Source organism: Garra rufa, chromosome 8, assembly GCF_049309525.1.
Source record: "Garra rufa chromosome 8, GarRuf1.0, whole genome shotgun sequence".
In the NCBI taxonomy this organism is placed as follows: domain Eukaryota; kingdom Metazoa; phylum Chordata; class Actinopteri; order Cypriniformes; family Cyprinidae; genus Garra; species Garra rufa.
The window spans coordinates 41,786,662-41,809,685 of record NC_133368.1 but is presented as its reverse complement, the minus strand read 5'-3'; the positions used below and the strand labels follow the sequence as shown (position 1 = coordinate 41,809,685).

General features: G+C 41.1%; 1 protein-coding gene across 1 annotated transcript; it reads right to left on the bottom strand.

Annotated features, from left to right (window-relative positions):
* Positions 1 to 6,172: 6,172 nt before the first annotated feature.
* On the bottom strand, positions 6,173 to 14,688 carry LOC141340189 (ankyrin repeat and SOCS box protein 1-like). The gene is made up of 5 exons (XM_073845115.1): positions 14,601 to 14,688; positions 10,824 to 10,965; positions 10,106 to 10,408; positions 8,491 to 8,873; positions 6,173 to 6,955 (listed from the first exon to the last, which is right to left on the bottom strand). The coding sequence occupies exons 1-5, from the start codon at positions 14,686 to 14,688 to the stop codon at positions 6,825 to 6,827; spliced, it is 1,047 nt and encodes a 348-aa protein (XP_073701216.1). The 3' UTR covers positions 6,173 to 6,824.
* Between the last annotated feature and the right edge of the window lie 8,336 nt (positions 14,689 to 23,024).

The following is a 23,024-nucleotide window of genomic DNA, read 5'->3' as shown; positions in this document are numbered from 1 at the left end:
CTGGTTAAAAAACAAGCACAAGCATGACATAGACTCTTAAAAATAAAGTTGTTTTTTTTCGCAGTGATGTCATTGAAGGACCATTTTTGGTTCTACAAGAACCTTTAAGTTTCACTGTTTTTAAAATGACCAAACTAACCATCATTTTTTCTTTTATGCCAAAAAGCATTAGGATATTAAGTAAAGATCATGTTTCATGAACATATTTTGTAAATTTCCTACCGTAAATATATCAAAACTTTATTTCTGATTAGTAATATGCATTTGCCTTTAAAGTTGTCATTTGGACAACTTTCCATTATAAAGAACCTTTTGTGGAATGAAAAGATTCCATGAATGTTAAATGTTTTCATGACGAACACAACATGTAAGAATCGTAAACATTTGTTGGTCACAGAGCTTATTTTCTGCAATAATAATTCAAAAGACAATAGAAAAAAATCCTACTGGGTTTTATGGGTTGGCCAGCGCATATAATTAATTTCTTTTTAGTCAATCAAAAACATGCAGTGTCACCAAAGTTGAAGTCTCGCGTAGCCAGACCTTCAGACTGACGGCTGAAGGTCTGGAATTCATGGCAGCTTTCATTTGCCAAGGCCCGCCCATAAGACCGTTTGATCGACATGTCAAACAACCAATCACAGTTCGTTTCGTTCAGCGTCACGTTTCGGCGCGTGGCAACGCCCCCACAACAACAGACTGGCGTGCAACAAGTCAGTCATGGAAATAACCAGCATTGAAAGATAACGAAGAAGAGGGAGAACAAGCAGTAAGTCAGTAATTTGTTCACGAACATCACAAATGTGTATAACAACAATGGCGTCTGCATAAGCACCTTTTAGCAAAATGCCCAGTAAATCAGTCTGTGCTTTGTTTCCCGGTCTGTGCATCTTACTAATCAAAAATTAAGTATTGATATATTTAGAGTAGGAAATTTACAAAATCTTCATGGAACAAGATTTTTTGTTATTATCCTAATGATTTTTGGAATAAAAGAAAAATTGCTACAGATACACCCGTGCTACTTAAGACTGGGTTTGAGGTCCAGGCTCACAAATAGTTTTAATCAGTAACATGGTGGACATTATAACTGAAACATACCAAATTAAATTTGTAATCATATTGAACCTGACAATTCCCTGACAAGTCAAAAACCACTCTTGTAAATGAAGACGGCTGAAGCATTTGTGTCAGATTTGGATGAACGCCTCTCGATGCTGAAGACGAAACACGAGAGGCCTTAGTGGGAAGGAACAACGGTGGCCAAAATCATCCTCCACCAGGATTGATCTTCTCAACATCTCTCTTCCTCCTTATTGGAGATCTGGGAAGCTCGTCTGAGCCATCTTATCATGGGAGGAAATGGTTGATTTGATGTGGCGTTGGGCCGTGGGCTTGGATCCTTTCCCACCCTCTGTCAGAAGGGTCACACTAAGAGGAAGAGCCAAGGGAATCGCTGCAATGAGACACCCCGTATCTTCCTTCCACACTCCGAATCGCAGAAAGCGACACCCCCTGTGTCTGTGAATGTGCTCAGAGTTACGTAACAGCATGATTCAGAAATCTAAAAGCATGCGGTGGATTTGGGTTTGGGATTTAGGGGGTTTCGTGACACATGATGATGCAATCCCGTGACTCGACCCGTTCTCAGCATGCATGGCGTCCACAGGCCTCTGGGAAGGCCGCTTTCCACTCGTTTCTGTGCCTGCAGGTTTAACTGTGGGATTCCGGACTGCAGGAAAACACATTTTACTGCATTCCCATAGTGGTCGTGGAATTGTTATTTTCCTCTTCTTTTCCAGGGTTCCTGCTGATGCTGTTGTCTGATGGCGGTTTGTCAGTCGAGTGACAATTCCTGCTTAATTTCCAGAGGAAGCCCGAATGCCCTCAAACATGTCTGCTGATCGCTTTGTTCCTTGGCCAAGAGCAAACCGTTCAGCTCAGCTGTGGAGCTGCTCCCTAGAGCCAAAAGCTTCACAGAAGCAATTAACCATGGGTAGTTTGGCTTAATGAATACTATCAATTACAAAGCCTCTGTACTTACAGAGCTGGAAAAACTCTGGGACTGTGTGGTATTTCAGAGGAGGAAAAAAACGCATGTAAAACATTCATATCGAGATTATTTTTAGGAGTTTTGTGTGCCTCGAGATTGATGCCTAGTAATAAAACAGCAATCTACAGCTAATCTCTAAGGTTAATGAGCACAAACCCAAGGCTGTTGACCTGCAAAACGAGTTGGCAAGTTCTCTCAAAGATGTTTTCTGTTTGTTTAGTTTGCTTTTTGATTAGTTTCAGATCGAGTCTGGAACATTCATTTGCGATTCTATCTTCCGCTGTTCGCCGCAATTCACAACTGCCGGTGCTGTTGGGAAAAAAAAGTCAAATTAAGTGGCATTAAGCAATTTTGGTTTCCTAATTAAAACTGATTTATTGGTAAATTTTCTCCATTCAATATTTCCTGTCTTAAACCAAGCCTCTGAGATCAGACACGCAAATGGACGTTTGAGGAGAGCTGCACCGGAAATACTTTAGTAATTGATTTTGCATGTGTATGACACAGAAATGAAAAATTACCAATATTTATTTAATCGCTACCCTTCATGTTATATTGACCTGACGCGAAACGAGCAAAAACACTGTTTTACTTGGACTGCATATCAATAGCATATCAATTTAGTCTAGCGTGTTTTTCTGGCATGGCTTAAATGATACCTGATCTAAATCACATGTGATACACAAATCAGAAAAGCAAAAATGCGTTCTCTCTTTCCTTTATATGAAATACCCCGCAGTATGAGAGGAAAAGAGCTATGAGATCAGCGTTCCAAAAAAATGCAATTAAAGAGGGAAAATAAAATAAGAGCGCAAGTGCAAATTAGTCTGATAGAAGAGGAGATGCGAGATTAAAATGAACTAAACAACATGCAGCTGTTACTCAATTTAAACAAAAAGGGAAAAAGTAATTTTATACCCGACACAAGCACACATGCGCTTTTATAAGCTCATATAAAGTCTTAAGATGCAGTTAATTGCATTTCCGTTAAAACCAAAATTAAATGCATGAGGAAATTGTCTGTTTGGTTGGAAACTTGAGATGTTGACAAGAATGCAATTAGTGGCATCATAAAACAACAGAAAAACTACAACTACAGCTGATCGCTTTGGAGGAAAAACTATTAAAAATAACAGGAAATAAATCAAACAACACTTTCAAATATCTGACTGATTCTGTTGTGTCTGCTAATGTACAAAACTGCTGTAATATCAGCACAGAAACTTACATTTGGAAATTGGCAATGCAAAAGAGAGCTGAGGCATTGAGCCCTATAGCTAAATAAAAAGACTAAATATGTCAGAAAATAACCAAATAAATAAATACAATCAACAGCCATGAGTAAATGTTTGTTGTAAATTCTTTTTGGTCTCTGTGGAGAGAACAAAGTCATGAGATGGTGAGGCTTCACATGAAGATAGTGCCATCTAGAGCCATCCTTCAGACAGCACTGAATCAATACAAATCCATTAAACTGAAAGTACTACAGACAAACAGAGCAGACATCATGTTAGGACGTGTGCAGTGCAGTTTAATCTTGACTGTACAAGTAAAAAGTCTGGATTTAACATCACTATACACCAAATGTCACAAAACCAGTCATTATTTTCTGCAATAATAATTCAAAAGACAATGGAAAAAATACTTCTGGGTTTTATATGTTTGGCCAATGCATATGATTTAATTCTTTTTAGTCAATCAAAAACATGCAGTGTCACCAAAGTTGACAATTCCCAACAAGTTGTTTTCATAAATGTGACCCTGATCCACAAAACATCAAATATGTGGACCACACATTTTTTTTTTAAATGTATACTTAAATCTATTGATGTATAGCTTTCCATTGATGTATGGTTTGTTAGGATAGGACAATATTTGGTCGAGATACAACTGTTTGAAAATCTGAGGGTACAAAAAAATAAAAAATACTGAGAAAACAACAAGTTTCCAAATGAAGTTCTTAGCAATGCATATTAATAATCAAAAATTAAGTTTTGATATATTTATGGTAGGAAATGTATAAAATATTTCTCGGTTTGCTGACAACACCCTCCGATTCGGAGAAATCTAGCATTACATCACTTGCACACCACTGCAGTGAATGGGTGCCGTCAGAATAAGAGTCCAAACAGCTGATAAAAACATCACAGTAATCCACAAAACTCCAGTCCATCAGTTTAAGTCTACGAAGTGAAAGGTTGTGTCGCTTCTGGACAAAATAGCAATTCATATCCATAATAACTCTTCCTCCAGTAAAGAAGTCCATACTCTGTTGTCCTCTCACATCAAAATCCACTGAAATATTTGTTTAGAAAAGTTTTGGACTGTAAATGGAGCTTGACCTGTGCATATTTCTCTCCTGATTCAGACTACAGTACATTATCACTGGAGAAAGCAATATTATGGATGGAGGACTTTCAATATTTTTATTAATTGATGGAGTCTTGTGTATTATTGTTTTATCAGCTGTTCCTGTCTCTGCCTTGGGAGATGTCCAATCACAGATTAGACTTTTGAGCTGACACCTGGACTGGCCAATCAAACTTAAGTGATTTAGTACCCACCCATCTGGACACTCATCCTACTCTTGGAGTTCTGGGGTTGCTAAGTGGCCTCCTTCCAAATCCACTGTTGAAAACAATCGGAAAAAGATGACAGTCAAGATCTGCTGCTGACATATTGACATTAAACACAGGGAGCTTTGATCAAAGTTTCGATGGCAGCGTAACAGCTAAAAATTACATTATTACAGGGTACCCACGAACAAGAGTGCACATAGTAGTGTGTGAACCCACCTTTCCCCCAGATGCAGATAGAGGGACTGCAGTTCTCTATGAGTCCACTGGCGATTCGCTGGCAGAGTCCGGCCTTTCCCAGGCTTTGCTTTTTCCACAGTTTGTGGTTTTCAACAAGATGTGGTTTTAATGTCACAGCACACTAAAGTCTGACAAGGAAAAAAGGCAGTTGTACCCAGAGAGTGATCCTGATGGATGAAGCCTGGGAAATCTGCGATATGGTTGAAAACCTCAGTGGAATCAGTGCACATCAGGGGCTATTATATGATGGTGAGATCTGATAGCTTAACATGATATCTACTAAGATCCCTGAGAAACCTGTGGGCAGGGCCTCTGTGAAGACAAGCTCAGTCTTACAGGAAGTATAAATCACTTCCTGCGCTGAATGATAATTAGGTTTTTTTAATCGTGAGCTTTAGCAATAATTTAAATGCTGAGAGTGAAAAACAACAATGACCCCTTAGGGTAAAGAAAAAAACATACAGCTAAATACAAACAATAAAGCCAATGGGAAGAGCTGTGTGCAATATGGCTTTCCCATATCAGCATTTATAAATAAAAGATACCACATCAATAAATTACTTAGGTTATATTTTAATGAATGAATTTTACTTAAAGGAGAAGTTCACTTCCAGGATGAAAATTTCCTGATGATTTACTCACCCCCATGTCATCCAGGATGTTCATGTCTTTCTTTAATCAACAAGAAATTAAGGTTTTTGAGGAAAACCTTCCAGGATTTTTCTCTTTTCTTTTTTTAAGAAAATGACATTGTTTCACTAGATAAGACCCTTATGTAGAGCCCTTTGAAGCTGCATTGAAACTGCAATTTGGACCTTCAACCTGTTGGCTCCCATTGAAGTCCACTATTTGGACAAAAATTCTGGAATGTTTTCCTCAAAAACCTTAATTTCTTACTCTGAAGAAAGAAAGACATGAACATCTTGGATGAGATGGGGGTAAGTTAATTTTCAGGAAATTTTCATTCTGGAAGTAAACTGCTCCTTCAAGTAAAACATAATAATATATATATATATATATATATATATATATATATATATTTTAAATTGTACACAATGAAATGAAAAAGTAAAAATGTAAATCAATTTAAATAAATAAATATTTTTATTGAGCAAGGATGCATTAAATTGACTTAAAGTAACTGAAGATGTTTGTAACATTTCTAAATATTTCTATTTCTCCACTCTTCACACTTCTTTAAATAATGAAAACATTTTAATCAGGGTTATTAATATCAAGACAATCAGAATCGATTAAAGAAAAAACTATTTATCTGGAAAAAAATTTGAAGCGAGGTAAACAAAAAAGTTGCAACAAACCGAAATATTCAAGGAAAGTCTAAGCTACTTCAATAAAGTACAGAAATACACATTCTTTACACTGTCAATATTGCAAAAAATATATTCAGAGAATATGTAAGGCAACTTTCAGCAATATAATCAAATGTAGGTGATATAAGAACATATCACCAATAACATATCTATCATAACTAATAATATTAAATAGTCTGTATATTACTGTAGTGCTGTAACAGCTGTTTGCACAAGCTAACATAACAAAAAAAAGTTTAAAATTAAGATCTCAATATAAGTGGTGTTCAATATTGACCTCCTTTAAAGCAATAAGCCACAAAAGGCAGTGCGTTACAGTGATTTTACTACAGGTAAGCATGTTCTTTGGCACAGTGCAAACTAAAATCTTAAACTGGCAGCAGCAGCGCATATATTAAACATTTTTGCTAATATGCTTACGTATTCTACTCACAATAAGTGTGCAGTACTCTCAGCTTCATTCCACAGATTTCCCCCCAAAATCAACACAAAAAAACCATTACCTTGCCTTCACAGCTTCCAGTCTTGTGGAAGTCATTGGTTTCTATGTAAGTAGTGTTAGATAGTGAGTGGCCACTCGCAACTTTAAGTTAACTTTGAGTTACATGCAGAAGCAGAGTTGCGTCAGTCCTTGTGAAACATAAATTTTATGACCGTTTCAGGCAGCGGAAGGGAAGAGATACACGATAGACGCTTCTTGCCCATGATTTTCCGGATCGTAATGCGGCACAGTTTCATCAGTCTCCTCGGGTTTTCTGTGTTGGAAAACAAAATTAGCGAGCACAGGTCAGGCCTCAAAGAAAGTCATGAAAAGATCATTTTTGAAGTTATACCGAACAATCAACCCAACTAATTTGATGTGCTTTTGCCATTTTGACAGTAATAGTTGCCATTTTGTTATACCAGTCAAAAGATTTTTAATGTTTTTTAAAGAATTCCCTTTTGCTCGCCAAGCCTGCATTCATTTGATCCAAAATACAGCATAATCAGTAATATTATGAAATATTTTTACTATTTAAAAAATAACTGCTTTCTATTTGAATATATTTTCAAATGTAATTTATTCCTGTGATCAAAACTGAATTTTCAGCATCATTAATCCAGTCTTCAGTGTCACATGATCCTTCAGAAATCATTCTAATACGCTGATTTGCTGTTCAAGAAACATTTTTATTGTTAAATTATTATTATTATTATTATTATTATTATCAATATTTGAAACAGTAATTTTTTTCAGGATTCTTTGATGAATAGAAAGATCCAAAGATCCACATTTATCTTAAATAAAAAGCTTTTGTAGTGTTATACACTATACCATCCAAAAGCTAGAAGTCAATACATATTTTTTGGGGAAAGAGATAGAAAATAATAGTTTTATTTAGCAAGGAGGCTTTAAATTGATTAAAAGTGATGATAAAGATTTACAATGTTACAAAAGATTTCTATTTCAGATAAATGCTGTTCTTTTGAACTTTCTATTTTTTAAAGAAACCTAAAAAAAATTGTACTCAGCTGTTTTCAACATAATAATAATAAAGCAAATCAGAATATTAGAATGATTTCTGAACAATCATGTGACACTACAGACTGGAGTAACGATGTTAAAAACTTGCTAAAAAAGCTTTAAAATCACAGGAATAAATTACATTTTAAAATATATAATTAAATAGAAACCAGTTATTTTAAATAGTAATTTAAAAAAAAAAAATACTGTTTTTGCTTGTACTTTGGATCTAAAACATGCAAGCTTGGTGAGCAGAAGTGATTCTTTAAAAAACATTAAAAATCTCACTGTTCAAAAACTTTTGACTGGAAGTGTAAATTTTTTTCCCAGTTTTAAATGTAATTATTTCTACAAACTTATTTCAAATTTTTTTTTTTTTTTTTTTTTTTACATTTAAGTTTTTCCTTTAATATTTATTTATTTAATTTAATTTTATCTTTATTTAAATTACCAAAAACTAACATTAACAACATCGTTTCAAAGAATTTGAATAAAGAAATAAAAGATTAATTAATAAAAAAAAGTTTAATAAACTTCCAGAATTAAAAGTGAACAGCATATGACTAAAATCCACTGAACATGTAAAATGTTCACCTACCTCTGATACTGAAAAACGAACTTTCCGTGTTTAAAAATTGTGAGCTTGTTTCTTTGTTATAAAACCTTCCATGTATTTCCAGGTTTTGATGAAAAAAGATATATATTTTTGGAATTTTCACTATAAAAAACATTTGCACTGCATAATAGAAGTGACCCAATAACATCATGACATCAAGAACACCTTACTTTTGGCCTCCTGGTAAACATGAAGAGCTTCAGCGTTGACCCTTATGCGAACCATGGTGTCAGGATCAAGCTCGTCCCAGGTGACCAGATACGGGTCAGCTCCGTGATCCAGCAGCAAGCTAACGAAAGCCGGTTCACATCCGAGTTTCAGAACTGCATCCAGCATACAGGAGGCTCGGCCCTTGAGCAGCACTTCCATGTTTATGGGGCCATTGTAGTTGTAGTTGGGGTTGGCACCGGCATTCAGAATCATCCGGAAGCAGGGGAGGTGGTGATATGCAGCGCTGATGAAAAGCGGACAGGGTGCCAGAGTTGTCAAAGTGCGGGCGCCGAACATAGACCTCTGATCCAGCCGGTGGTCAATATCAATGTCAGCATTGAACCTGTGTGTATTTCAGGGGAATCAGCGTTATCATAACACACAAACACGGCAGTCAAAAGTCTGAAATAATTCATATAATTTTGTATTATTTTATGTACAGCTGAGGTCAAAAGTTTACATACACCTTGTGGAATCTGCAAAATGTTAATTCCTTTTACAAAATATGCATGCTATTTTTTATTTAGTATGACCTGAATAAGATATTTCACATAAGAGATTTACATAAAATCCACAAGAGAAAATAATAGTGGAATTTATCAAAATTACCCTGTTCAAAAGTACATGCACTTGATTCCTAATACTGCTGTTACCAGAATTATCCACAGCTGTTTTTTTTTTGTTTAGTGATAGTTGTTCATGAGTCCCTTTTGTGTCCTGAACTGCCCGCTGTTCTTCAGAAAAGTCCCACAAATTCTTTGTTTTTTCAGCATTTTTGCATATTTGAACCCTTTCCAACAATGACTGTATGATTTTGAGAACCATCTTTTCACACTGAGGACAACTGAGGGACTCATATGCAACTATTACAGAAGGTTTAACACTCACTGAAGCTTCAGAAGGAAACACAATGCATTAAGGGGTGAAAACTTTTTGAATTTGAAGATTAGGGTAAATTATACTTATTTTGTCTTCTGGGAAACATGTATGTATGTTCTGTAGCTTCTGAAGGGTAGTACTAAATGAAAAAAAAAAAAAGATTTTTAGGCAAAATAAAAAAGTACACATCTTCATTCTGTTCAAAAGTTTTCACCCCCCAGATCTTAATGCATCGTTTTTCCTTCTGAAGCATCAGTGAGCGTTTGAACCTTCTGTAATAGTTAGTAATGTCCTCAGTGTGAAAAGATGGATCTCAAAATCATACAGTCATTGTTGGAAAGGGTTCAAATACACAAAAATGCGGTAAAACCAAAGAATCTGTGGGACCTGAAGGATTTTTCAGTTTGAACTGTTCAGGAGAAACAAGAGACTTTTTGACTAAACAACAAAAAATCATAGCTTTGGATCCTTCAGGAAAGAACACAGTATTAAGAACTTTTGAACAGGGTAATTTTTTTATAAATTCAACTATTATTTTCTCTTGTGGACTATATAGTATGTTAACATCCTTTATGTGAACTGTCTTATTCAGGTCAGTACTAAATAAAAAACAACATGCATTTTGTATGATCCCTCTTATTGCGGTAAAATAATTCTGCAAGATGTATGTAAACTTTTTTTTAGAGATATCCCCACCTGATCAGCTCTTGTATAATGTCTACTCGGCCCACTTGTGCAGCATGGTATATTGGGGTGCTCCGGTGATGAAAGCTGCCGTTTGGATCAGCACCGGCTTTCAGGAGGATCTTCACACAGTCCAGGTGTCCATTAACCACAGCCATGTATAGAGCAGTCTGACCCTTCACATCCACCAGGTCCACTGCAGCTCCCTGAGAGATCAAGTACTCCACACACTCTCTGTGGCCCATCATGGCAGCAATACGCAGTGGCGTGCACGGCAGCAAACCACAGGACCAAATCAACTTCTCATTGATCCGCCTAAAAATAATACAATGTTACACACTGAAAAAAGATGTATGATATTTTTTTTATTAAACAGTACAAGGTCAAAAAATATATATGCATGGATGAAATGGTTACAATATAATCTATTCACCTTATTATTGCCGTAAGAACGGGCACAACCATTTGTAAATTTTATGGGTCTAGCTTCCAGTCTCATCCGCATCCAGCTATTTTTAGCTTTACAAAACTGCTTGTTTTGCTGCTTGATACTGCAAATTGGTATGTCTTACCATGTTATTTTAATGTATTATCTTAATTCTAAACACACTTCTATAATGAAAAGGAAGTCTAGCCCATAAGCTTACTTCTACGTTTAAGAATAAAGGTGGATAACATGCATTTAGAAAACAGGCCAATGTTAATGAATCATTCAGAGAAAAACCCTCACAGTTTGAAGCCGTCTTCTTGCAGGAGGGTCTTAAGAGTGTCTAGATCTCCTACATGGGCAGCATTATGTAGACTCATGTCCTCACACGGTTCCAGAGGCTTGTCACCGAACTGCTCCTGAAGCCATCCTCTCAGGTTACGGCCTAACAGAGAGACACAGACCAGATCAAGTCAATTACATAATCAATGTTTGATGCTTGTGAGAACAAGATTCATCAGGCATGTGATTGGCTAAGGACAAAAAAGCAGGAAAATATACTAAGACAACCCCCCGCCCCCCATATAATGATTTGCGGTTGTCGGTTGGGAAAATTAACCGAAATGAGCATCCCTAATAGCTAGCAAATACAAGTAAGTTAATGTTAATGCAGCTTAAACATCCTGCCATAGTGGAAAATCACTCAAAACAATTATATATAAAAAACTTTTTTTTTTTTTTTTTTTGCGAGACCAGGGTATCTGCAGCATATTTTATCTTAAATTCTAGACATTTAAATACTTTTTTAAAGACCTGAACAAAATTTAATTAATAAATAAATAAATTATTAAAATGACTGTAAAAAGCATGATTTACAATTGAGATGCAGATTTCACAAAACAAAAAAGATTTCTTAAATTATAAAATTCACATTCCAGCCTTCAAGAGTAAAAAGTATCAATTCTTATATTAATTTAAACAATTATTGTCAATCAAGTATTATATTAATTAACATATATTTTATTGCCTTAATTGTTTAAATTTGTATAACACATGATCTTGTCGATCCATCAGATAACATTTACAACTCTACGTGTTTGGTGCTTAAAACCATGGACTGATTTGTTTACATTGGTCTTTTTGACAACAGCCGACGTACGAGCTGATTAAAAATGTCAGATCATTCTCTTCCAGCAGGAGGCGCTATCAGAATGATACACAAAACAAGCTCCGCAGCTGACTTTGAAAAGCGCAGCGCTCATATTTATTCAATGGATAACCTTATAAAGTTTCATCGCAATTATTGCCTTTTAGTCCCCACATTTAAGACCACCGGAAATAATTAAGTCTTTCTTAACCCTTAATAACACTACAGTAATCAATAAAAATTAAGAGCTTTATTTCAAGAACCGACTTTCAAAAACAATTAGCCTACACAAAATACGTTTCTTTTTATTTTGCACAAGAGAAATATTAGGTAAGTAAATTAATATCAGCATATGAAGTATATTCGTCTATCATTGTCTCTTAGAGAATGTGCACATTAGATGCTGAAAGCGCTGTTTTTACTTTCACTTTAACATATGCAATTTTCACGTTGCTTGTGTGATATCCATTGGCTCACCGTCGTGGTTTAAAATATAAATATGTATAAAAATACAGTATAAAAAGATATATTTACAATATTTTGCGACGTAACCCCAAAATAATGCATTTCCCATCAACGTTTTTCTACATCTACATCTGTCTGCCGATCTTTGCTCTCCTCACAGCACGGAAGATTGCACCCAAACGCTGAACCTAGTGTGCTTGAAATGTATTTATTAGAAATAGCGTTTGGCATTTTTTTTTTATTATGTCAAAAGCTTTCACGGTCCGCATGGACGCATCTTGCGGTCCGGAATCATACTTCGCCATCCGCCATTTGCGAACGGTCGCAAATAAGTGACATAGAGGTCACATTTTCAGGTCGAAAAATCCGGAATTCCGGATTAATCCGGAAAAATCACATCCCTGATTCATATTTATGCACTTAGAGACACCATAGAGGTACATTGCTGAAACTAAATCCACACAGTTGTATCTAAACGTGTCTTAAATGGTTAGTTCACCCAGATATAAAATTTCTATCATTGATTATTCACCCTCATGTTGTTCCAAGCCCATAAGACTTTTGTTCATATTCGAAACACAAATTAAGATTTTTTGAATGAAATACAAGAGCTTTCTGACCTTGCATAGAAAACAATGCAACTGAAATGTTCAAACAACCTAGTAAAGACATCATTAATATAGTCCATGTGACATCAGTGGTTGAAACTTAATGTCATGATGCTACGTGAACACTTTATTTATTTTATTCAACAATTTCTTCTCTTATGCGTCAGTCTCTCCTGCCATTCATGGGAGTACCAAGACGCACCTTCTGAATATGAATGTCTTGTGGGTTTGGAATGACATGAGGGTAATGAGTAATTAATGACAGAATTTTAATTTTTGGGTAAACTGTAATCTGTAGGCGTCAAAGCTCTCATAGGGTAAACACACAAGCCACTACTAGTGGTGAACTGTCTTGTTCCAAAGTATAAGACTCTTTTGGTCAGTCTGTTTTCTCTGTGAAGGGGCCAGAACTTTGGAATGCCTTACCTACGAATTTAAAATGAGAAAACCATGGGAATACTTTTAATAGAGGACTCAAACAATGGTTAAAAACAAAACAGCAATGCTTAGTACATAAACAGTCTATTATTAGGTTATTGGTTGATCATGTTGCCTTTGCTTTACAGCTTGTGTATGTAAATATAATTTTTCTGTTTGTGTTGCTATTAATATTTGTATTGTTATTTTTATTTTTCATAATTATTATTATTGGGTTTTTTTTTGTTTGTTTTGTTTTTTAACAACTAGCCTCCCTTGGACAGGTGTTGAAAATTAGCATGTGTGCCTAAACACTTAAGCAAATACATATGGTTTGTCCAATGTAATTGTGATATCCATGCCAAATAATAATAATAACTATCCATTTAAGATACATAACTTCCGACTTTTCTCATATTGAGTGTTTTCACAACGTGTTATCGATCGGCCTTGTTGGCGGCACTGACTGTAAACAATGCCACTAAACTGAAGGAAATTTGAATAATTTGCCGATTAATGCTACTGAAAATGATAAATTATTGTCATGTTTTGGCTGTACTAATCAGTCAGACCAGGAAAAACACTTGGAGTACTATAGACTGCCAGAAGTTATAACAAATCAAGGAGAAAATTGCAAAAAACTGTCTAAGAAACAAAAGGTGTTTGTGGTTGGCCAAACTCAACCAGGATTTCCAGGGCAAGAATCGTGACAACATTCATGTTTGTTCTAATCATTTCTGGTCAGGTAGGTGAAATATTAGGCTAATATCTTTATTAATACCGCTCACACTTATTTTTACCACCTATTAACTTTAGTTGGTCAAAATATTGCACCCTTTCCGTCCTTCTCTATACGATTTAGCTACTTTCACACGTTTTTTCCATGGTTTAGACAACATCAATTATCAGAGCAACATATTCAGTAGTAGCTACATTAACCGAGCAAACCTTGCTGTTGTTTACATCCGAGTATCGCCAATATGGCCGCGCATCCGGGTAACTAACCAGACCGTTCTATAAAGATATTTCCGACATCAACTACTATTTTCTTAATAAAATGTTTGAAAAAGATTACCATTTTTGCACGTGATAACCAGAAACACTTTTCCTAGGTTGTGCAGCTACAGTGCCTGTATGTGCAAGAATAAAATTAATAACAAGCCTAACTAAAAACAAGTCTTATTTTCATAATTGCTTTTGCGTTTTGCGAGAAACTACTCGCAAAACTTTTACGCAAAAACGCTAACGTTCTGTGAGAGCCGACAAGTTTAGATAATAAATTTAGTTTCAGTAATTTAAGTGTTTTGAATATGAATCTCTAGCTAGTGTTTAAGATGTTTTATATGGTTTACAGAGTCCCTAATTGATCTGCATCTGGCTTTGAAACCTGATATGAATGTTTTCCGGCCATTCAGATCACACAGGTATAATGACATAACATACCAGCTGCAGTAGTGTTTGGGAGCTGTGGTTCAGGGACCGATGGGACTTCATCAGCATCCCCTTCAAAAACATCCTCACCATCAGCCATCATGTCTTGTAAGCCTACTTTGAATAAAAGTCTGCCCCAGGTGTGATAAACCACACTAAATCACCGAAACTACTACTACAAAAAGTATCTGTGTTGTTATCTTAATGTTGTTTTTAGCAGCGGCATGGACTCTGGGCTGCATGACTGTATGAGCCGCTCTGATTGGCTGACTGGCAGTTGTCTATGACAGCCTCATCTGGATTTAAGGTGGACTGAGACAAGACAAGTTAAGGTGATTTTCTAAGTGTGGATAAGTGCATTCTAACATGCTTCTTTGATCCCAAGTGATTTACAAATTATAATAAAACAACCAGAAGTAATTTATTAAAGGGGATACCAATGAAAAGATGTCTGAATGGTGAAAGTGTGGATTTGTGCACATTTCTTTTGTAAGTTTTGGAATATTTGTCCTCTCCCTAAATGTGTCAACTACTGAAACACAGCGATATACAACTTAATAAGAAGGGTTATACTTACCTATAAAGATTTTGGGTCCCACTTTACATTAGGTCGCCTTCACTACTATGTGCTTACATTTTAATTCATCATTTGATACACTGGACTTATTGTGTAAATACATGTTTTTACATTGTACTTATCCTTTTTAATAAACGTATATGTAATTACATTTGTAATTAATTTCCGTAATTACCACTGTTGACCCATCCCTTACACCCTAACCCATACCACCAAGCCTGTCCCTAACCTTACCCATATCCCACCTTAAAGCAACACTAAGTAACTTTTCCCTCAACGCTCCCTCTACAGGTTGGAAGCGGAATTGTCAACACTAAAGAGTTGTTTTTACCTTAAAATAATGTTTCCGAACTCGTGTCAGTGGTTCATCAACTCATAACAGGGTGAAACGGCACTTCCGTATTCGCTTAGCGACCCTCTATCGGCCATAACTGCACTATGTAAGTTTGGGTCGTCGGGTCGCGGTTATGTAGTTCAAATGAGACTACAAATGCGACTTGCTTTACGGCAGGCTTCACAAAAGGTTTTCATACTTTTATAAAGTCATACAACATACTCTACCTTGTCACTGGACATCGTTATTTCCAAAGCCGGTCCTGGATAGCCTCCAAACAAATAACGTGCATGTGACGCGACGGTAGGCTAAATTATTTACGACAGCGGTAATGGACAATTCCGCTTCCAACCTGTAGGGGAGCGTTGAGGGAAAAGTTACTTAGTGTTGCTTTAATAGAAGCAAATGTGTTTTGCAATGCAATATGACCACATTAAGTACATTTCACTTATTTTTTTGATGTAAGTACTGTGGCCGGGCGGGGAACAGCACGACAAGACAAGACTTTTAGTTGAGCCCCGGAGGGTGAGTTTATTGAACAGACTTAAGTGAAACGGTGAAGTGGCAGGTGAATGTGCGTCGGTGCTCCGTGAGAGGTGAAGTCCTTGTCGTGCAGAATTCCCCAGGAAGGTGCAAGCAAACGGGTAGGTGCTTGAAGGTGAGTTCGCGGTGGTGGCGGTGTCCAGAAGTGACGGTGGCCAATCGTTCACGGCGAATCTGTAGGGGGAAATGAGAGCAGAGAGCAGGTAAGCTTCAACCTCATCGGAGATAGTTTCTCAGTGATCTGTGGTGAGCAACCGGCTTTTGTAGGGGCGGCGTCCGTGAACGATTGGTCCGTGGTGATGAGGTCCAGGTGTTTGGCGTGAGTTGCCAGGGCGACGCTGATTGTGCCTCGGGACTCCCGCCACACTCCCCCCCCCAAGCGACGTCCTGGTCCTGGTGGCAGAAACAAAAGGGGAGACAGGGGGTGGGAGGGGAATGACCCCTGACAGACCTGCATACGCTGCCCAAGACCGAGAGAGTCCGTCAGCGTTGGAGTTGCTGGATCCGGCCCGGTGGCGCACATCGAAGTGGAAGTCCTGGAGCGAGAGGAACCACCTCGTGACCCGGGCGTTAGTGTCTTTGGCCCGGGCCATCCACTGTAGCGGTGCATGATCTGTAAACAGTGTAAAATGTCGACCTAATAAATAGTACCTCAGCTCCAGGACTGCCCACTTGATGGCGAGAGCTTCTTTCTCTACCGCGGCGTAGTTGCGCTCGGCCTTGGACAGCTTCCGGCTGATGTACACAATCGGATGCTCCTCTCCCTCCTGGACCTGGGAGAGCACGGCCCCCAATCCCGTGTCGGAGGCATCCGTTTGGAGCAGGAAGGGACAGTTGAAGTCTGGGGCACGCAGGACGGGCTCGGTGGTCAGGGCCTCCTTGATGCGCCGGAAGGCCTCCTCGGTTTCCCCAGACCAACGGATCCGCTCTGGCTGTCCCTTCCTGGTCAGGTCTGTCAGAGGGGCGGCTATAGAGGAAAAGCCGGGGATAAAGCACCGATAATAACCCGCCAACCCCAAGAAGGCACGTACCTGCGACTTGGTGGATGGCTTAGGGGCATCCATAATGGCTTTGACCTTGTCCTCCTGAGGCCGGATGAGTCCTCTTCCCACTTTGAAGCCGAGGTACCTGCCTTCGTTCATGGCTAGGTGGCATTTGCGGGGGTTGGCGGTTAGTCCAGCCCGGCGAAGCTCCAACAGCACCCTGCGCAGCCGCTCCAGGTGGTCTTCCCACGCCTCCGAGTGGATGACCACGTCGTCGAGGTACGCTGCGGCATAGGCCTGATGGGGACGGAGGATTACATCCATTAGTCGTTGAAAGGTGGCGGGGGCCCCATGCAGGCCAAAGGGGAGAACCCGGTACTGCCAGTGCCCCGAGGGCGTCGAGAAGGCCGTTTTGGGCTTGGCGTCGGCCGAGAGGGGGACTTGCCAGTAGCCTTTGGTGAGGTCGAGTGTTGTGATGTACCGAGCCCTCCCCAACCGTTCCAGGAGCTCATCCACTCGGGGCATGGGGTAGCTGTCAAAGTCGGAGACGTCGTTTAGGCGTCGGTAGTCATTACAGAACCTCAGGGTGCCGTCGGGCTTCGGGACCAGGACAATCGGGCTGGACCACGGGCTCCGTGATGGTTCTATTACCCCCAGCTTGAGCATCTTTTGGACTTCCGCCTCTATAGCCTGCCGGCGGGCCTCTGGGACTCGGTAGGGCCGTTGCCGGACGAGGACGCCCGGAGGGGTGCAGATGTCGTGGCTTAGGACATTAGTCTGGCCGGGGCTGTCGGAGAAGACGTCCAGGAACTGACCGACCAGGTGCCGCAGCTCCGTCTTCTGTGTGGCTGACAGGTTGGGATTGACATCTACAACCGCGGGATCTTGGGAGGCGAGGGCGGCGAGCTGGTCCCGGTCCCCGATCCACTTCTTCAACAGGTTAACGTGATATAATTGGTTTACTCTTCTTCGGCCGGGTTGTCTTACCCGGTAGTTAACTGGGCCCACTCGCTCCTCAACCGTGTAGGGCCCCTGCCACTGGGCCAAGAACTTGCAGGCTGCGTTGGGGACCAGGACCATCACCCTATCTCCAGGTTGGAACTCCCGCGGTTGGGCCGCCCGGTTGTAGAGACGTTGCTGGGCCTGTTGGGATTTCACCAGGTGTTCCCGGACTAACGGCATGACCCGGTCGATCTTCTCCCGCATGTCTCGGACGTGCTCGACGACGGTCCGGTAGACTGCCGGCTGCTGCTCCCAGGCTTCTCGGGCTACGTCGAGGAGGCCACGGGGTTGCCGGCCGAAGAGGAGTTCGAAGGGAGTGAACCCTGTGGAGGCCTGTGGTACCTCCCGGATGCCGAACAGCACATAAGGCAAGAGCAGATCCCAGTCCTTTTTGTCTTCGGCGGCCACCCGTCGCAACATCTGTTTTAAGGTCTGGTTGAACCTCTCGACGAGCCCGTCGGTCTGGGGGTGGTAGACCGAGGTCCTCACTTGCTTTACCTTCAGCAGCCGGCAGAGGTCAGCCATTAGCCGGGACATAAAGGGGGTTCCCTGGTCGGTCAGTATCTCCGACGGTAGACCCACCCGGCTGGAGAGCAGGAACAGCTCGCGAGCGATGGCTTTGGCGGTGGCTTGGCGGAGGGGGACTGCTTCTGGGTACCGGGTGGCGTAGTCCACGATAACGAGGATGTGCTCGTGTCCCCGGCCAGACCTCGGCAACGGCCCCACGATGTCCATCCCGATTCGCTCAAAGGGCACCCCGATGATGGGTAATGGAATCAGCGGGCTGGGGGGAGGTTTTCTGGGTGACGTGCGCTGGCACGTAGGGCAGGCCTGGCAAAACCTCCTGACCTCGGCCTCCAGGCCGGGCCAGTGGAATCGATCCCGAATCCGTTGCGTCGTGTTTTGGGCTCCCAGGTGACCAGCCATGGGGTGCGAATGTGCCAACTCTAGGACCAGCTCCGTCTTGGTCTTTGGGACGACCAGCAGGTGTTTGACCTCCCCCCGTCGCTCCGCGACGCAGTATAGCAGACCGTTCTGGACGACGAAATATGGGAGAGGGTGAGGTGCCGGGAGGACTTCCTTTCCCTCCAGGATGCGGACCTGTCGCCAACAGTGCTTCAGCCGGTCGTCCTCCTTCTGGGCGCGGCCAAAGTCTCCCCCGCCCGTAACCTGCCGGAAGACATCATGGAAGAGGTTAGTATTACGGGAGGGGGACTCACCATCTCTCCCACTGTCGGTTGTCAACAGGTTGGTATGGCCTCGAGATCCCCGCGACGGCGGCCGATGCTGGTGGTGCCGAGGACGAGGGGACCGGGCAGCTTCGGCGAGGGCAGCCTCCAACCCCGGCCAGTCGCGCCCCAACAGCAATGGGACCGGCAGGTCGCTTACGACTCCGACTTCCAGGGTCCAGGCTTTTCCATCCCTACGAAAGGTAAGTAGACTTGTAGGTACCTGACGGGTGTCACCGTGGACACACGTGATAGGCATCGTTGACTTGGGGGCTGGCCGGGGTTCTAGGGGTCCGGGCCTGGCGAGGGAGACTGAACTTCCGGAGTCGAGGAGGGCCCGATACCGTCGTCCTCGAATCATGACGAAGGTCGTGGGGGCTCCTGGTGGCGTTTCCCGGTGCACCACGCAGCCGGTCATCCAGGCTTTGGGGGTCGGTGATGGTGGATCGGTGGGCATTGGCTCGTCGCGGGGACTGGGCGGTCTGTATACTGCGCGGGGGTGCGCCTCTGGCGTGCGTCGCTCCTGGTTCACCCTCCGGGGGAAAGGCGGCGCTCGCTCCCCGGCCTCCCGGTGGAAGGCTGCGTCCGCCAGCTCCACGGCGTCAACCAGCTCGGCTAGAGTTCTTGGACCCTTCATCCCGGCCGCCTGCTTCATTGAACGCGGTAGCGCTCTCAGCACCCGGTCGACTACTACTTTCTCGACTACCTGGGCCGGAGATGGCGAGTTCTCTAGTAACCAATGCTCTGCTAACCGCATCAGATCGGCTATTTGAGCGCGAATTGGCAACCGTGCTTTAAACTCCCAGTCATGAAAACGCTGTGCAGCCGCAACGGCTGAAAGCCCCAAACGCCCTAAAATTTCTCTCTTTAATTCACTATAGTTATTTTGTGCTGCTGCTGGCAATGAAAAATACGCCCGTTGGGCCTCACCAGAAAGCAGCGGTGCCAATATCTCCGCCCAAATTCCTCTCGCCCAACCCTCTGTGCGAGCGACAGACTCAAACATTTTGAGGTAAGCCTCAATATCATCATCTGCGGTCAGTTTAGGTAGTAGTCGAGCGGCGGCGGCGCGGGGGTCCGGCAGCGGGACGGTGTGAGCAGCCGGGGCACGTAGTTCTGCCAAATATCCTTGAATCTGTCCATGTTGCTCCGTCAACAGTTCAAAGCATTGCTGCTGGCGGACGCTAACCTCGGTGAGTTGTTTGACCAGTTCTTCCATGATCTCGGGGAGCGGCGCGCCCTGAAAAAAACAGAACCGGAAGTGAATGGGGGCAAGATGGCGGTGTAAACAAACAGTGAGTCTTGCTCGTCGGTGTTCTCAGGCCCGGAAACTTGCCCGCATTCTCCACCACCTTGTGGCCGGGCGGGGAACAGCACGACAAGACAAGACTTTTAGTTGAGCCCCGGAGGGTGAGTTTATTGAACAGACTTAAGTGAAACGGTGAAGTGGCAGGTGAATGTGCGTCGGTGCTCCGTGAGAGGTGAAGTCCTTGTCGTGCAGAATTCCCCAGGAAGGTGCAAGCAAACGGGTAGGTGCTTGAAGGTGAGTTCGCGGTGGTGGCGGTGTCCAGAAGTGACGGTGGCCAATCGTTCACGGCGAATCTGTAGGGGGAAATGAGAGCAGAGAGCAGGTAAGCTTCAACCTCATCGGAGATAGTTTCTCAGTGATCTGTGGTGAGCAACCGGCTTTTGTAGGGGCGGCGTCCGTGAACGATTGGTCCGTGGTGATGAGGTCCAGGTGTTTGGCGTGAGTTGCCAGGGCGACGCTGATTGTGCCTCGGGACTCCCGCCACAGTACATAATAGTTAAGGCCACCTAATATAAAGTGTGACCAGACTTTGTTTACATCCAACTTGTAAATATATAGTTTTTCTATTTCATTTTAATTTTTTAGAGGTAAATCAATAACAATTACAATTTTAACAATATTTCAAGAGTGATTTACAAGATTTGCTCTGTTTGTAAATCCATATTTTCTTTGTAAAAGGCATAATTTATACTGAACCAAACACTATCATAACATCTTAGGTGATATACTTTATTTTTGAAAAAACATCCCATGTTTCGGTCGTGTTTGTAGCTATGAGATCAGGAATATTTCCTGATCATAAATGTAGGGGTTTAGTTAAAACCAGTCTTAGCCAATGGACTAAACATACACTGTTTTGGAAGTAACATGATGGGACACTTTTTTTTTTTTTTACCTAAAGTTTCATGATATACAAAGAAAATTATTTTAAAGTTTAAATTTAGGGTTTATGGTTCAGGACAGCCACCTCCCAATTGAAAGTACCCATTAAATGATGGTTTTATATATATTAAGCTTACTGATATAAGCTCAGTATATCAGTATAATAGAAGGATCTTAGTCATCTAAGAGTTGCATACCTAAACGCTTTTTAAATGTGTTTTTTGGTTGTGGGACAGCAGTTTGCACCAATTCTGTAGAAAGGCAGAGATTATGCATTTTAGGTTTAGAAGTGGGATAGCTGAACATAAAACATGAACACACTTTTGACAGTTTTCCTGTGTTGCATCCATATACTCACAGACCTTCTGCTCGTTCATTCAGAGACACGAGGAGCCCCAGAGCAAAGCAGATGAGTGTAGAACTCAGTCCAGTACAGCCTCTTGTGGTTGAAGACAAAGCTTGAATGTCTTTAACTGTGGTAGGTGACTTAAGTCTGTCATTGTTGGAAGTTTATACTGAAGAGCCGCAGACGCATGCCTTATTGCTGCCTGACGACAGCTGAACCATGAACACTGGCCTACAGGCCTGAAAAATAAACAGCGAGCCTGACGACCTCATGTGTCTCTGAAGAGAAAGGGACCGCAGGGAGATACAACACTCAACTCTCTAAAAAGTGACTTTAACAATATGTTTTGGGTGATTTTTAACATGTACAGTTAAAGTCAAATCTTGCGGAATCCCCAAAATGTTAATTATTTTTACCAAAATAAAAGAGATCATACAAAATGCATGTTAGTTTTTATTTAGTACTGACCCGAATAAGATACTTCACATAAAAGACATTTACGTAAGGTCCACAAAAGAAAATAGTAGTTGAATTTATAAAAATGACCTTGTTCTAAAGTTTACATACACTTGATTCTTAATACTGTGTTGTTACCTGAATCATCCACTGTGATTTTTTGTTTAGTGATAGTTGTTCATAAGTCCCTTGTTTGTCCTGAACAGTTAAACTGCCCACTGTTCTTCAGAAAAATCCTTTAGGTCCCACAAATTTGGCATTTTGTGTATTTGAATCCTTTCCATCAATGACTGTATGATTTAGAGATCCATCTTTTCACACTGAGGACAACTGAGGGACTCATATGCAACTATTACAGAAGATTCAAATGCTTAGTGATTCTCCAGAAGGAATCACGATGCATTAAGAGCCAAGGGGTGAAAACTTTTGAACAGAATGAATATGTGCACATTTTTCTTATTTTGCCTAAATATCATATTTATTTCATTTAGTACTGCCCCTCAGAAGCTACTTACAAGTTTCCCAGAAGACAAAATAAGTTACATTTACCCTGATCTTCAAATTCAAAGTTTTCACCTCCCGGCTCTTAATGCATTGTGTTTCTTTCTAAAGCATCAGTGAGTGTTTGAACCTTCTGTAATAGTTGCATTTGAGTCCCTGAGTGTTGAAAGATGGATCTCAAAATCATACAGTCATTGTTGGAAAGGGTTCAAACGCACAAAAATGCTGGAAAACCAAAGAATTTGTGCGACCTGAAGGATTATTTTTAGGAACA

Excerpts from the sequence above, each read along its gene's own strand:
- LOC141340189 (XM_073845115.1), bottom strand. The coding sequence starts at position 14,688 with ATGGCTGATGGTGAGGATGTTTTTGAAGGGGATGCTGATGAAGTCCCA. Across the intron at positions 10,966-14,600 it reads CCCAAACACTACTGCAGCTG|GCCGTAACCTGAGAGGATGG; the intron begins GTATGTTATGTC and ends TCTCTCTGTTAG. Across the intron at positions 8,874-10,105 it reads ATTATACAAGAGCTGATCAG|GTTCAATGCTGACATTGATA; the intron begins GTGGGGATATCT and ends AAATACACACAG.